Source organism: Silurus aristotelis (assembly GCF_946808225.1).
Source record: "Silurus aristotelis genome assembly, chromosome: 18".
Taxonomy (NCBI): Eukaryota; Metazoa; Chordata; class Actinopteri; order Siluriformes; family Siluridae; genus Silurus; species Silurus aristotelis.
In genome coordinates, this window is record NC_139591.1 from 9178455 (window position 1) to 9194978 (window position 16524).

Consider the following 16524-nt stretch of genomic DNA (forward strand, 5'->3'; position numbering starts at 1 on the left):
TTAAAAATCTTTTCATTTTATTCTGTAAGCTCCATATTAAAGGATTTTAATGTTTTAATCGCTTTCTTGCACACCATGACTTGTTCTTAGAAAAGGACTAAATATGGCTCATTTATTAGTAATTCAGTAATTTATGATGTTCAGTAACAATATAATCACCTATTTTACTGGCTGTTTCATGGCTTTGTGTCACACAGGTGCGTGATTACTCTGGTACCTACACCGTTAAGCTAATCCCCTGCACTACAGTACTAAACATGGAGTACTCTGTTCCTGCAGTGTGTGACCCCAGAGAGCCTGTCACGTTTGACCTGGACATCAGATTCCAGCAGGTAAAAACAATAATAAATACACTGTGAAGCCAGAATGCTGTGCACACATATTGTGCCATTATTTACATACGTGCTTGTTTCAACACTTAAATACAGATCAAGTCTTCCCTTGCTATTATAACCTCCACTTTCTGAGGTTTTTTTTGCCTAGTTATTATTTCCTTTTTGCTCTTTATAGGTGAGTGACCCCGTTGCTGTGGAGTTCAATCTGAACACACAGATGTTTCTGCTGTCGAAGAGATCCGTCTGGCTCTCTGATGGGTCTATGGGCTTTGGACAGGAGAGTGATGCAGCTTTTTCACAGGGTATGTTCAAAGAAACATTTACACTCACAACATACCTATTTTTAGGACGTTTTCAAATGCTTGTGGGTGATTAGCATAACACATACAGCACAGCTGATTATACAGTGACCCATAAAAGCACCAAAAGATCAAGGCCAATTATTTGTTTTTGCATTGAGGGAATATTTGTAGATCAAACAACGAATATATGATAAATTTAGAAATCACCTTAAGATGTGACTTCCTGATATTCACATTGTGTCAAACAGTTTAGAACATTGAACCTTTTGTTTGAACCCACCATTTTCATGTCCTGTTAAACTGTTTAAAAACCTAATCTTTCTTAAATTCTGGATTTTACCTGTAAAGAATGCATTTGTTGTTAAAACAATAAACCATTATGAAGATTTGAGAGCTATGTATAGGAGAAAAGGAAGCCATTTAAAAAAAAAGAGGGAAAAGAAATTGAAACCAATGCACTTGTAGGATTACAGGGCTCCAGACAAAAAAAATCAATTAAGGAGCCATTGACTCCTATGAGAAAAACAACAGGCGCCAAATTATATTTTTAAGTGCCACACAAATATAAACGTAAAAAAAAAATGTAAAACACTTACTTCGAGTCATTCTGTCATGTGTACATCTGCCATCATTTTACAGCATGGCCTGGGAACTGAAGGGATCATATAGGCGGTGTTGAATTTTATTTTCAGCTCAAGACACTTGAGCTCTGCGGCACGCTTTTCGCCATTATGTGATCACAATTTTTTTTTGGCTTTTTGACTATCTCCGTGTTTTCGTATTGTCTCTATTCTTAAATAATCTGTTTGGGTAATGAAATCAGTTTTCCCTGCAATTTCTCTGCCTGCTTTAGAGCAGAAGTCGCAAAACATTTTCTGTGTCTCGTGAACGTACCTCAGCCATGAGAACTTTTGAATTCAAAAAGGTTTTCAAATGTCTTTTGGCACATTTATTTATATTTTCACTGACTGGCTTAGAAAGATGGTCCTCAGTGACTCTGTTGTTTTCCCTCTCTCTGATGCTGACACAACTGCAGCCTGCCTTTTTACTACAGGTGTGTCATCAGCAGAAGAGTTGGAGAGAGATGGAGACTGTTTTGAAAAAAGTCTGATATTTTTAGTTTTGTTTAATAAACGGAGAATTAAGTCAAGCGTAGGTGGCGCATGCGTTTATTACGTCAACAAATTATGTGATAGAACACGCATATAAAAAGTCATAACATGCAGATTATACGGTCATAATGTGTACCTTTATATGGTCACAGGTGGTGATCTAGGCAAAAATATTACTCGCAATTTATTATTTTTGGTCGCAAATGCAACCATTTTATTCGCAGTCTGGAGCCCTGCATTAGCTAATAAACAATGTGGAATGTAATGAAAAAGAACCTCTGGTATTCAACAACCAGATACAAAAATACGAGAAAACATGAGCAGACGATGGCAGAATCATGTTTAAAAAACTGTGAAGAAAAACCCCATAGCAACAGTCAAACCAATCAGCGTTAAGGATCAGAATGCCAGATTGGAATTCAAACTACTTCAGACATCTACAACATCTTATCTTTCAATTTCCAGAGAAATGATCAGATTAATAAAATCAGATAAATATTTCTAATTAATAAGACTAATGATTTTGACTCCTAGAATAGACCAGTTAGTATGCAACATTTTACTTGCTTGTTTGCAGAGACTCTCAGCCATCATTTTCTTCTGATCCTTGTTTGATTTAGTTTGTTACCACTTTATTATGCTTTTATGCTTAAACAAAATATTTTGCTGACCTACAGTACCTGTGAATAGTTTAGAAACACCTATAGTTTTTGAGAGTCTAAGTAGTCTAAATGTTTCTTTGTTAGTCGGATATTTCTTTCTGACCTTGTGGTCAGGTTTATCTCAAAACATTTCAATAGGATTTTGGTCTGGTGGTTGGACAGGCCATTTTGTGATAGATAACACTCCAGACAACTGTTTACTCTCTAAATAATGCTTACAGAGATTGAAATACATTTTGGGTCATTGTCTGGTGAATTTGGTTCTAATTAGTTGCAGTCCAGATGAAATTGCATGCTTTTAAATAGTAGCCATGTTGGTTCAGTATTCAGTATTTTGAGAATTAAACCTACATTTAACCTACCTTTAAAATTGTATTAACATTTAAAATTCATCTATATAATGGCTTAGCATAAACTTGTGAAGTGGAATGTGACACAGCTACATGTATTTCATCCAAAATCTACTGTTATTGTCTAATTTTAATGAAAATGAAAATGCATGTGTCTCTTAAAAATAATACAAGACTAGATGTTTCCAAATTTTTGACAGAAACTTATAATTTCTGACAAATCCAAATAAGGAGACAGATACCTTTATTTTCATAATAGAAATATTGTCAAAACACAAACATTTCCTATTTGAATTGTGATTGCTAAAACTTACCCAAGTTTGCTCTTTTAGGTGATATAATATATGGCAGAGTGATGGTGGATCCAGTGCAGAACTTGGGAGACTCGTTTCACTGTAACATAGAGAAGGTGTATTTGTGCACTGGAGCAGATGGATATGTGCCCAAGTACAACCCCAGCAAGTTTGAGTTTGGCTGCTTGGCAGATTCACCTTCCCTACTATACAGATTCAAAATAATTGTAAGTATGCAAAGAACTCTTTACAGAAATACAGTTGTTTGTTTTGTTGTTTGTTTTTTGCTTTTTTTTAATATATTCTGTGTCATAAATAGTAGTGATAAGTTTAATATGTTTAAAGTTTAAAATGTAATGTTTAATATTAAAATAGAAGCACATTCTAGCCTTTACCCTCCCCAGTTGGTAGTTTTTGTGGTCTGAGGGTGCTAGCTGGAACTTCATAGTTTACCAATTGGAGATACAATGATGGAAAATCCAAGACAAAAAGAGAAATAAATCCATTGTTGGTATTTTTGTAAATCATTTTCTTTGTTTACAGGACAAAGCACAGCCAGAGACTCAGGCTCTGAGTTTTGGTGATATGAAGTTTAATGCAGTGCTGGCAGTAGATGACCCATCAGCCCTCTCGCTAGTGAAGCAGCCCAGCTCAGATGGGTTCCGACTGGATTCTTCTCCCTTATTCCAGGTCTCTGCTGTATTCACAAAACGTTTATTAAATATTTACACCATCAGTAAACTACAGCAACAAGAACTGAACATGTAAATTGAGTTTAGCGTTTTAATATCCAGTAGTAAAAGCAGATAATAAGCAGACATGGTGATTAAAATAGCATATTAATTCCAGCTTTACTTTCCTCTTCACTCTGGCAGGTGGCAGCAGGCCGTGAGTGGTACATCCACACCATTTACACTGTACGCTCCAGAGACAATGCAAATCGTGGGATCGGCAAAAGAAGTGTGGAGTACCATTCTTTTGCGGCGCACAACACTCGTGCCAGGCGCTCTAATCAGGACATGCCTGCTATCGCCGAAATGATCAGTGCCGAGCACAATCGAGGCACCAACATCATGCACATCATTCTGGAGCACCAGCAGGCAGTGCAGGATGGGGAGGTTCCTGCCGAAGGCCTGGTACAGCATGAAATGGCCAAAAGTGGCACTGGAGACGAGGCAGTGATGGTAGGGGGAGTTTCAGTTGGGCTGCTGCTCTTCGGTCTTATCATAGCCGTGCTTTTACTCATGCTGCGGTCACAGAGACGACCAGTTAAGGATGTGAGAAAGAAATCAGAGAAGGATGGATTAACAGTCTCTGGCAGCATGCAGCCAGTTATTTTGAGGAGCGGTTTTGAAGGCAGCGATGGCTCTGAGGTGTAACGGCTGCAAGATTCACTCCTGATTATTGTGTGCCATCATGAATGAGTTCCAAAGCATTGTACTTGCAATTTAACAAGTGCCTCAGAAAGGTTCAGTCCTGTGGAAGGCCTGTCAAATCCAGCTGCATTCTAAACATCTGTCTGAGTTTGTTCAATTAACTCTGCTATTCTGAATGAGAGACAAAAAATGTCTCAGGACTATTTGCTCAGAAGATATGGTAATTGTAGTTTTTATGATGTATGTCATGATTTAAAAGGACCACTTTTTATTATATTACAACTGTTAAATCTTGGCAAATTGTATTTAATTTTGGGGCTAGGTAATGGGGTTACGTATTTAGTATAAAACAAAACAAGCACTCAAAGGATAAACAGGAAGATATGAACTGTTATCATATTGATATGTAGAATAATAAAATGTAAAAAAAGATAAAAAAAAAGGAAAAGGGAATTAAATCGAATTAGCAAAATTGTATGGTTTTTACAATATCTTTCCCGGTACAGTTTCTCTGATCAATAATCATTATTATAAAATGTGGTTATGCTGTGTTAGTAGAGAGAACCTGCTGATTGTGTACACATCAAATCAAACAGTAAGAAACACTGAATGCCTGCTGCGAGTTGTTTACATAGCTTGGTGTAATGAGCTATACACATGTACATGTTTACATGAAGTGTACCGTGTTGTACATCTTCTCTTTTTTGTCATCAGTATTCATTATCACTATTTGTTATGTATTTTATTCACATTCAACTGAACTTAGAGTGATAATACTGTATGTATTAAAGATTTGAATAATTGTCAAGTTGATTCAGGTTCATTTATTTCCTGCTGTGTTTTCTCACATGCAACAGTGTCAAATTTAATGAAAGGGTTCCAGTATAATAATCAGTAAGTGATAATAGCATTGATTTTACTCACACCACTTTACATTTTGATGCAAGTAAATTAATTATTGATTTAATACTGGAGACACAGATTCAGACTTTATAGACATAAATATGGTGAATTGTGCTGTGTGTAACATTATATGTGTAACATAAATTGGTGTAATTTTTTTTTAAAGGTATAAAAGCTCTTTTTACAAGCCTGTAAGCTTTATATCTGCCCATCTTTATTAAAGTATGAAAAAGTTGTTCTCCCAATACACAGCTCTAATCAGTCCAGAAAAAAACACCCATCTGGACTTTCTTTTCTCTAACTCAGTACCTTTGTAGCCCTTCACTTGAAATAGGAGACCCAAACCTGTTCCAGTATGATGGTGGTCATGTAGACAAAGCCACCTACATTAAGACATGGTTTACATGGGTTGGAGTAAAAGCTTTTGAGCTGCACCCCAGGCCTCCTCACCCTACATCAGTACCTGACTTTACTTACACCATGGTTGCTAAATAAGCATAAATTTGCAACATACAACTGTAATCACTTAGGGTGTACTCACTTTTGTTGCCAGCTATTTTGACAACAATGGCTGTATGTTGAGATATTTTCAGAGAAATTTAAATCTGTACTGCTATACAAGCTCCACACGGACTACTCTAAAGGGGTATACTCACTTTTGTGAGATACTGCATCTCTAGATGGATGGATGGATGGATGGATGGATTTTCATTGCTGTAAGATGATGTAATTTTAAAAGTAGTAAGATGGTAAGTGTTTCTAAAAAGAAACAGCTGGAGGAACATTTTGCAACTAATTATATTAATTGTCAACAGGCCAGCAACATGATTTGGTATAAAAAAGAAAAATAAATCTTAGAGAGGCAGAGTCTTTCAAACTCAGTGAGCATATTCGCTTCTCATGCAGCAAGCGGGGCAAACTTGGTGGATCTCTCCAATCCATGTTTCAGAGAACCGTTGTTACGAACAGTAACTATATATATATATATATATATATATATATATATATATATATATATATATATATATATATATATATATATATATATATACATACAGTGAGGAAAATAGGTATTTGAACACCCTGCTATTTTGCAAGTTCTCCCACTTAGAAATCATGGAGGGGTCTGAAATTGTCATCGTAGGTGCATGTCCACTGTGAGAGACATAATCTAAAAAAAAAATTCCAGAAATCACAATATATGATTTTTAAACTATTTATTTGTATGATACAGCGGCAAATAAGTATTTGAACACCTGTCTATCAGCTAGAATTCTGACCCTCAAAGACCTGTTAGTCTGCCTTTAAAATGTCCACCTCCACTACATTTATTATCCTAATTTAGATGCACCTGTTTGAGGTTGTTAGCTGCATAAAGACACCTGTCCACCCCATACAATCAGTAAGAATCCAACTACTAACATGGCCAAGACCAAAGAGCTGTCCAAAGACACTAGAGACAAAATTGTACACCTCCACAAGGCTGGAAAGGGCTACGGGGAAATTGGCAAGCAGCTTGGTGAAAAAAGGTCCACTGTTGGAGCAATCATTAGAAAATGGAAGAAGCTAAACATGACTGTCAATCTCCCTCGGACTGGGGCTCCATGCAAGATCTCACCTCGTGGGGTCACAATGATCCTAAGGAAGGTGAGAAATCAGCCCAGAACTACACTGAAGGAGCTGGTCAATGACCTAAAAAGAGCTGGGACCACCGTTTCCAAGGTTACTGTTGGTGATACACTAAGACGTCATGGTTTGAAATCATGCATGGCACGGAAGGTTCCCCTGCCTAAACCAGCACATGTCCAGGAACATCTTAAGTTTGCCAATGACCATTTGGATGATCCAGAGGAGTCATGGGAGAAAGTCATGTGGTCAGATGAGACCAAAATAGAACTTTTGGGTCATAATTCCTCTAAACGTGTTTGGAGGAAGAAGAATGATGAGTACCATCCCAAGAACACCATCCCTACTGTGAAGCATGGGGGTGGTAGCATCATGCTTTGGGGGTGTTTTTCTGCACATGGGACAGGGCGACTGCACTGTATTAAGGAGAGGATGACCGGGGCCATGTATTGCGAGATTTTGGGGAACAACCTCCTTCCCTCAGTTAGAGCATTGAAGATGGGTCGAGGCTGGGTCTTCCAACATGACAATGACCCGAAGCACACAGCCAGGATAACCAAGGAGTGGCTCTGTAAGAAGCATATCAAGGTTCTGGCGTGGCCTAGCCAGTCTCCAGACCTAAACCCAATAGAGAATCTTTGAAGGGAGCTCAAACTCTGTGTTTCTCAGCGACAGGCCAGAAACCTGACTGATCTAGAGAAGATCTGTGTGGAGGAGTGGGCCAAAATCCCTCCTGCAGTGTGTGCAAACCTGGTGAAAAACTACAGGAAACATTTGACCTCTGTAATTGCAAACAAAGGCTACTGTACCAAATATTAACATTGACTTTCTCAGGTGTTCAAATAATTATTTGCAGCTGTATCATACAAATAAATAGTTAAAAAAATCATACATTGTGATTTCTGGATTTTTTTTTTTTTAGATTATGTCTCTCACAGTGGACATGCACCTACGATGACAATTTCAGACCCTTCCATGATTTCTAAGTGGGAGAACTTGCAAAATAGCAGGGTGTTCAAATACTTATTTTCCTCACTGTATATATATATATATATATATGTAAAAAGCAGAGAGTTCATTTACACCACCAGTAAAAGCTGGGAAGCATTCAGGCATGTACGCTGGGTTAGGCCTGAGAAAAACCTTATCTCCACTGAGAGAGAATTTGGTGCATTAAGGAATCAACAGAGGGTACATGCAAATCGCTGACACATTTGGTGGAACATTTGGGCCATGAGCAGAGAGGTCTTGAAGGACAAAAGTTTAGGGGAGATATTTCCCAGGGTCTTGTAAGGCTGTTAAGGCAAAGCCTCCAGCACCATGGAGAGGTCCCATTCTGGAACTCTTCTGGTGACTGGTTGGGAGCAGTGCGCATTCTTCATAAATCTTTGAATTAAGGGGTGTTGCCCCACTGTAGTGCAGCCAAGCCCAAATCGACATGTAGTGACAGCTGAGAAATACACCTTAACCATAGAGAAGGATCTTCCACCATTAATAAGGTCTTGCAAAAAGCCCAAAATATCAGTGACTGAGCCCTAATATGAAATCAGCTGATGCCTCCTCAAACACACACTTGCAATCATAGAGGCCCTAGCATTCTGTATATTTGCAATAACACATAGGAAAAGCCCATTCAGAAAATTTTTCAAAGTCTTCCACACATTAATGAGCTCCAAATAATTTTCATAAGCTGGGTGTAATGTGTTTGACCACACACCAGTCACTATTCTGGCCTCCTGGAGAGGGGGGAAGTAACGACATACAAATACTGTACTTAAGGAGTGTGGTAGAGCGAATGGTTCGGGGAAAGGAACACCACTAGGACAGGTTCATAATCAAGAAAAAAAAAATTTTTATAAACTCCATGCTCAGTGCCGCAGCTTTATGTTCCCAGGCGCGCACACACACACACACACACACACACACACACACACACACACACACACACACACACACACACACACACACACACACACACATCCTCTCGCTCCACCTTAAATGCTCCCTCTGATTACTGCAAGAGAGAGAACACACATTAGTCATAATCCCTGAAGGGACTTGACTCGCCCTGTTTGGAGGCAAGAAAATGCTGAATATGACCCCAAGAACACCATCCCCACTGTTAAACATGGAGGAGCAAACATTCTTCTTTGAGGCTGTTTCTCTGCTAGGGGTGCAGGAAGACTTCACCACATGAACGGGGCCATGAACTGTAGAATCTTGGATGAGAACCTCCTGGCCTCAGCAGGAAACCCTGAAGATGCATACACTTCAAGATTCACTTCCAGCATGACAATGACCCATAACATACTCTATGGCCATGAAAACAAAACGCGATGACGTCTTGTAGCCAATTCCATCCTTGTGTAGGTCTACAATCTTGTCCCTGATGTCCTTTGACATCTTTAAAAGGTTTGAATGGAAAAGGTTGATTCTGTGACATCTGTCTTTTATAAACATAACGAGTTGATATTAGGAGTACTGTCCTAAAGGGACAGGATTTTTTTGGGTCTGTGGGAGTCAGAATTCTTGCTGGTTGGTATGGGATCAAAAACTTATTTCACTCAATCAAACATGAATGAATTAAGACCCTTACTTTAATGTTTATTTTTATGTATTTTAAAAAATATATACTGTGTCTCTCTCTCTCTGTGTAAATAAGCCCACCAAAAAAGTAAGGGGGTAAATTTACAAAATCAGCAGGGGATCAAATAATTATGTCCACCCCTGTACCTGCCACTGGACACCCACTCCTGTCTGTCAAGCCAGACTTAGTGCAAATGATGCTTCTGTAGAGGTCAGGTACAGATGCACTTCCCATAGGTGGATCACAAGCATGAGATGATAATAGAGAACTGTTCAGTGGTCAGATAAAATAAAGTCTGTTAGCAGAGCTCACTTCAAAAACCTGTATCTATTATATCTTATAAATTATTAGTGCTAATGGAATGGTCAACTTGCACACCTGAAAAGGCAGTATCAATTCTGAAAGATATATACAGGATTTATAATGTGTTTAACAGAAACATGGATTAAACCGAATGAATATTTAGCATTAAATGAAGCGAGTCCTCCTGGGTATAGTTACATACACCAACCCCGTCTAAATGGCAGAGGAGGTGGAGTCGCAGCTATTTATAATAATAATCTAAGCGTCACACAAAAGACTAAACACAAATGTAAAACATTTGAAGTTCTTTACACCAGCATAAAATATTCAGTGTCCGAAAGCAGGTCCAGTCAGACAATTCCACTAATTATTATTTATAGACCCCCAGGGCCCTACTCTGATTTTCTCATAGAATTTGCAGATTTCATCACAAATTTAGTTACTTCTCTAGACAAAGCATTAATTGTTGGTGATTTTAACATTCATTTTGATAATCAGGAAGACTCCTTAAGAGCAGCTGTTGTGTCCATTCTAGATTCAGTTGGAATTAATCAGAATGTTATAGGACCCACTCATAGTGGTGAACACACTCTCGATTTGTTGTTAACATTTGGATTAAAAATAAAAAAACGTAGTCATAATTCCACAGTCTGAAGCTATTTCAGACCATTATCTCATCTCTTGTAAAATCCGCCTCAGTCATTGCATTACTACTTCACCACGTTATCGTGTTAAGCGTACTTTCACGTCAGCTACAGCAGCGCGTTTTTATTAACAATCTTCCAGAAATTACGATATTAGATAGATCTCAGTCTGACCCTGCAGAGCTCGACTGGGCCACTGAACACCTAGAATCAACATTACGTTATACCCTAGATGATGTAGCTCCCCTTAAGACCAAAATGATCAGGGAGAAAAAATTAGCACAGTGGTATAATGATCATACACGCACCTTAAAACAGACCACTCAAAAATTAGAACGTAAATGGCGTCAAACAAAATTAACAGTATTTCAAATAGCATGGAAGGAGAGCCTCCTAATTTATAGAAAATCTCTTAGTGCTGCTAGATCAGCATATTTCTCCACCCTCATAGAAAATAACAAGCATAATCCTAGATTTCTATTCAGCACGGTAGCAAAATTAACAGGGAATAAAAGCACTGCACTCACATGCACACCATCATTAGGTACTAATGATTTCATGAACTTTTTTAATAAAAAAATTGAAAACATCAGGCAAAAAATCCAGACGGTTAATATAAATCCAAATTATTTTACAAGTAACCCTGTAGACAGCAGTGTAATTATAACAGACAATCAATTACAAAGTTTTACTCCTATTCACGAGAATGACTTAATTTCATTAATTTCTTCATCAAAATCATCAACCTGCATTCTCGATCCCTTGCCTACAAGTTTCTTTGAACAGATAATTCCAGAGGTAATTGAACCTGTTTTAAAAATAATAAACTCTTCCATTAGCACTGGTTTTGTACCAAAATCCTTCAAACTGGCAGTTATCCACCCCCTAATTAAGAAACCTGACCTTGACCCATGTCAGCTGTCCAACTACAGACCAATATCAAATCTCCCCTTCATAGCCAAAATTTTAGAAAAGGTTGTAGCACAGCAGTTATGATCACACCTACTTATGAATAACATTTTTGAAATGTATCAGTCAGGATTTCGGCCTCATCATAGCACAGAGACGGCGCTAGTTAAGGTGGTAAATGACCGTTTATTGGCTTCTGATCAGGGTTTTGTCTCCTTACTTGTTTTGCTCGACCTTAGTGCAGCTTTTGACACCATTGATCACACTATACTACTTGCTAGACTTGAGAACGTTGTTGGAATAAAGGGAACAGCTCTCTCTTGGCTCAGGTCTTATTTGACTGATCGCTATCAGTTTGTTGATGTAAATGGTGAGTTCTCCACACTCTCTGAGGTAAAGTTTGGTGTTCCTCAAGGATCTGTCTTAGGCCCTCTGCTTTTCTCTTTATATATGCTGCCTCTTGGAGAAATTATTCATAAACATGGTATTAGATTCCATTGCTATGCTGATGATACACAGCTGTATATTTTAGCAAAGCCAGATGAGAGAGATCAGCTTAACAATGTTGAAAAATGTGTAAAGGACATTAGACAGTGGATGCTCGATAACTTTCTTCTGCTAAACTCAGATAAGACGGAAGTACTTTTAGTAGGACCACATGCAGCTAGAAGCAAACTTTCCGATTACGTAGCATCTCTGGATGGTGTTTCTGTTTCAGCGTGTACGGCTGTCAAAGACCTTGGTGTGATTACCACAAGACCTTTCCTTTGAGGCTCACGTGAATAATATTACCAGGATCGCCTTCTTTCACCTTAGAAATATTGCTAAAATTAGAAATATGATGTCGTTACAGGATGCAGAAAAACTGGTTCATGCTTTTGTTACTTCTAGATTAGACTACTGTAACGCTTTACTGTCTGGGTGTGCGAGTAGGTGCATAAATAAGCTTTAGTTAGTTCAGAATGCAGCAGCAAGAGTCCTCACTAGATCTAGGAAATATGACCACATCACCCCTGTATTAATCAGTCTACACTGGCTCCCAATCAAATCTCGCATTGATTATAAAATACTACTACTGACATATAAAGCACTTAATGGTCTCGCACCGCAGTATCTGAGTGAACTTCTGTACCAGTATGATCCTCCACGCCTACTTAGATCAAAAGGTGCTGGCTATCTGTTGGTTCCTCCAATAATGAAGATTACAGCAGGGGGCAGATCTTTCTCTTATAAAGCCCCGTAGTTATGGAACAGCCTTCCAATCAGTGTTCGGGACTCAGACACAGTCTCAGTGTTTAAGTCGAGGTTGAAAACATATTTATTCAGTCAAGCCTTTGATCAGTAGATTTTTTCTCAAGTAAAGGCTCAGATCTGGAGGGAACATTGATGTAGAGTGTTTGGTGAACTGGGATATTTGTACGCTGTCGTCCCCTCACATTCACGCATTCACTCAGGTTTTGTTGATGGTGGTGTGGTGGGTCGTCTCTTATCCCAGAGATCCCTCATGTCTGTGTTGCCTTCTGGTTCTCCCTTTTAGTTATGCTGCCATAGCGAGTCTTGCCGGAGTCCAAACTGCACAGTGACTTTAACTCTCATGCAACAATAGGTACACTTAATAATCCATATCCTTCTCTTCCTGTCACCCTCTTCTCTCTCTCTCTCTCTCTCTCTCTCTCTCTCTCTCTCTCTGTCAAGTTAAACATGCTCCTGAGGCTCCAGTGACCACTGTTCCTGCCCCTCTCCCCTCCGTGGATCTTCCCACTTCGTCCAGGCCGGCCTCTGGATAGTGTTCTCTTTGACTGGAGGCCACTCTGTGCAGCTGGGGAAGGTTTGTCATCAACGCCTTGAGTGGTTCCATGAAATTCCAGAGTAAGAACGGGAGCTTTGAGGATGGATTGGACTGTAGTTGATCAACAGTCTCCTACACTGACTCAGGAATACATTTCGCTTTTGATCATCATCACTGTACCCCGCAACATTGTATACCTGCCACAAATGGACATTCGGTGTAACCCAGATGAGGATGGGTTCCCTCTTGAGTCTGGTTCCTCACAAGGTTTCTTCCTTATGCCATCTCGGGGAGTTTTTCCTTGCCACAGTCGCCACCGGCTTGCTCATCAGGGACAAACTTACTCATAAAGAACATATTCATTTTTAATCGCCGCATTATCTGTGTAAAGCTGCTTTGAGACAATGTTCATTGTTAAAAGTGCTATACAAATAAAAAATAAATTGAATTTAATTGAATTTAGAGCAAAATATGCTTCCATTCAGATATCTTTTTCAGGGTAGGCCTTGTAGATTTTAGCAAGACAATGCTAAACTGCATACTGCATCTTTTACAACAGCATGGCTTTGTAGTTGAAGATTCCGGCTGCTGAACTGGAAAAATATAAAAAGATTGGGTTGTACTTTTCTTCTCACCAAGTCAGGACCACACAACTACCCGAGAGCAAACATGACAGCATATAAGGAAGGGTTTGATACAGCTGTCTGTTACATCAGCTGGCCTGATAATTTTGACAGGACATGGCCTTTAAGTGTAAGCTTGGCATCAGGGCATCAGAAATGCACGTTTGCCAGGTGTGTATCACAAATCATAGTCAAAAGCCCCAAAGATCAATCTCCCCGTAACATTCGTGGCGATTGGGTGGCAGGCATAGACTTGTAACATTTGTGATCAGTCAAAACCACAAAATGATTACCTGCAAGACGCTAGTGGTACTCTCTAACACCAAAAACGACCATCAAAACCTCCTTAGCAACTTGAGAATAACTTAGTGGCAATCACTGATCTGGAAGCAAAGCAAATAGGTCTCTCTTGGCTGGCATGCTTCATGTGGAACTATAAAGCCCCAAACACATAAATTGAGGCATCACAAACAAGAGGTTTATTTTTTTTTTTAATGCCACAAACTTGTGTTGGTATGTATAACAATGCACCAACTGTTTTATTGCATTATAATGCACACCAACACAACAAGTTTTCAGCAATTATGTTGCCTTAGCATAAACCGCTTTGTGCTTGGCTCTCGACTGCCAAGTAGAGATTAGCGAATCCGGATTTATCCGGGTTAAATAACCCGATCGTTTATATGAGGAGGGATTCATGAAACTCTCTCTTTATTTACTTGGATCACTTGTGTCCTTGGTGACCTTGATAGCTCATAGCGAATGAGCCAGATCCAAGTGTGTGTGTGAGAGAGTGAGATTCATGAGTCCAAGGATTCGGTGGATTCTAAGGATTTAGAAAGCCCCTCTAGTAGAAGGACTCTGGCAAAAGCAGGCAGAAACCCTATCACTCACATTTTTGACTGTTATGTTGTGTCTCATCAGATGTTAAATAACATTAATGCAGTTGACTCTTTGCGAGTCTATTTCAGTAATGCATGCTCTTGTGATGGAGTCTTTGTAGAATATCTGTTATGTTGATTGTTGAAAGTTATCAAGTCAAGTTAATTTTATTTTTATAGCACTTTTCACAACAGACATTGTCTCAAAGTTGCTTTACAGAATTTAACAGTTAAGGTGAACAATGTTTATTTATCAGGCTATATAACCATAGTAATGTTATGGTGTGCATTTTTTATTAATCTGCAGTTCCTGTGATTGCATATGTAAATAATAGACTTTTAATATTCATTTGCACCTTGTATTAGCCAACTCTCCTCATACCATCCTTAAGTGCCGGTGTAACCCCTCTTGGTTCTCATGTCAGATTCTCCCATAGAAGACTACCTTCACAACATTTTTCGAGTTCATCCATGCGTTGTGTTTACTGAGGGTAAAAATAAAGACATGCAGGTTGCGTAAATACAGCTCATCCTGTCACAAAACATTCACCTCAACAGTTCAGCTGGAACTGACCGGTCATAACCAATAAATTGTCACATTTATGAACTCCTAATAATTTTCTGTTTTTATAAACATAATAATAATAATAATAATAATATAAGTCGACGTTTTTGAAGTGAAACCGCCAAATTCTCGCTTTGTCTAAGCATTTTTTAATGGTTGTCGAATGTTGCCGAACCCTGATATCTCGAGCACAAGGGGGGAAAAATTTGCCATTTAACATCAGTTATCTCGATCGGCGCTGTGCAGCTGCAAAAGAACTCACGAAAGTGGCGGAAAAATCAAGCCTTACAGATGCTACAGGTGTTGTATTGTATACTGGTGAATCTCTGCTGTTGGTTAGTGCACATATGCCTTTTGTTGTTAAATGTTATGCGATGAACGGGAGGCGAAAGTCGCGCTTGGTAGGGGCGCGGCGCGGCGCTTGGTAGGAGCGCAGCACGGAACGTGGGATGAGCAGTAAAAGCCTAGAATTAACAACGCCAGGATCATTGAGAAAGTGCCGGTGGGAAGGCACGTACCGGGATACGCATGAGCGATAACAACGACTGCCGTGAACCAACATATACCAACAATAACGGACGGTGAGAGTGCGAAAGTTTAAATAGGAGCTGGTGATGATGCTAAACGAGCACCATATGTGCGCGATTGAAGCCGGGAGCTTCAGAGAAAGCGGCCGAGAAAGCACCTGGATTCCTGACAGTTAACAAACATGTACTGTATGTACATTTTTATAGCATGCCTTCATCAAACAAATCGCGGCAACACTGTTGTGTAAAAAAACCCTCCACGTGCATGCACATTCTCATTTATTAACGCACATCATGTACATAAAGAAATTTCAAGCACGTTAATATATTGCCGCCATATTGATTTTCGGTCATCTCGATGCTTTTTGGCGACCCCCTAGGACAGGGGTGTCAAACTCAAATTCACAGTGGGCCAAAATTAAAAACTGGGACGAAATCACGGGCCAAACTCAAAATTTATTGAAAAGTTGACTGCAATTGTGCATGTTTTCCTTCTCTCCAGATCTGTAATATTTAACCTTTTTATATGGAAACAAACTTTAGTTTTGCATAAACATTGAATCTGGAACAACCAACGTTTAATATTATAAACACATGAGAAATTAAATTAGAAATAAAACACATCAGTGGTATTCGTTTCTTATTATGTCTCTCTCTCTCTCTCTCTCTCTCTCTCTCTCTCTTTAGACTTTCTAATTCCTTTTTAATGTAAACCTTTTTTCACAGGGCAACAACAA

General features: G+C 39.0%; 1 protein-coding gene across 1 annotated transcript in view; it reads left to right on the forward strand.

The window, feature by feature from the left end:
* frem2a (FRAS1 related extracellular matrix 2a) overlaps positions 1–5238 on the forward strand; it is a 65442-nt gene extending 60204 nt beyond the window's left edge. Inside the window, exons 20-24 of the mRNA XM_083568284.1 lie at positions 198–332; positions 511–637; positions 3094–3281; positions 3598–3744; positions 3930–5238. Of these exons, the coding sequence (XP_083424410.1) occupies positions 198–332; positions 511–637; positions 3094–3281; positions 3598–3744; positions 3930–4433 (1101 nt within the window). The 3' untranslated portion in view covers positions 4434–5238. The remainder of the gene's footprint in view (positions 1–197; positions 333–510; positions 638–3093; positions 3282–3597; positions 3745–3929) is intronic.
* Positions 5239–16524: the final 11286 nt, after the last annotated feature.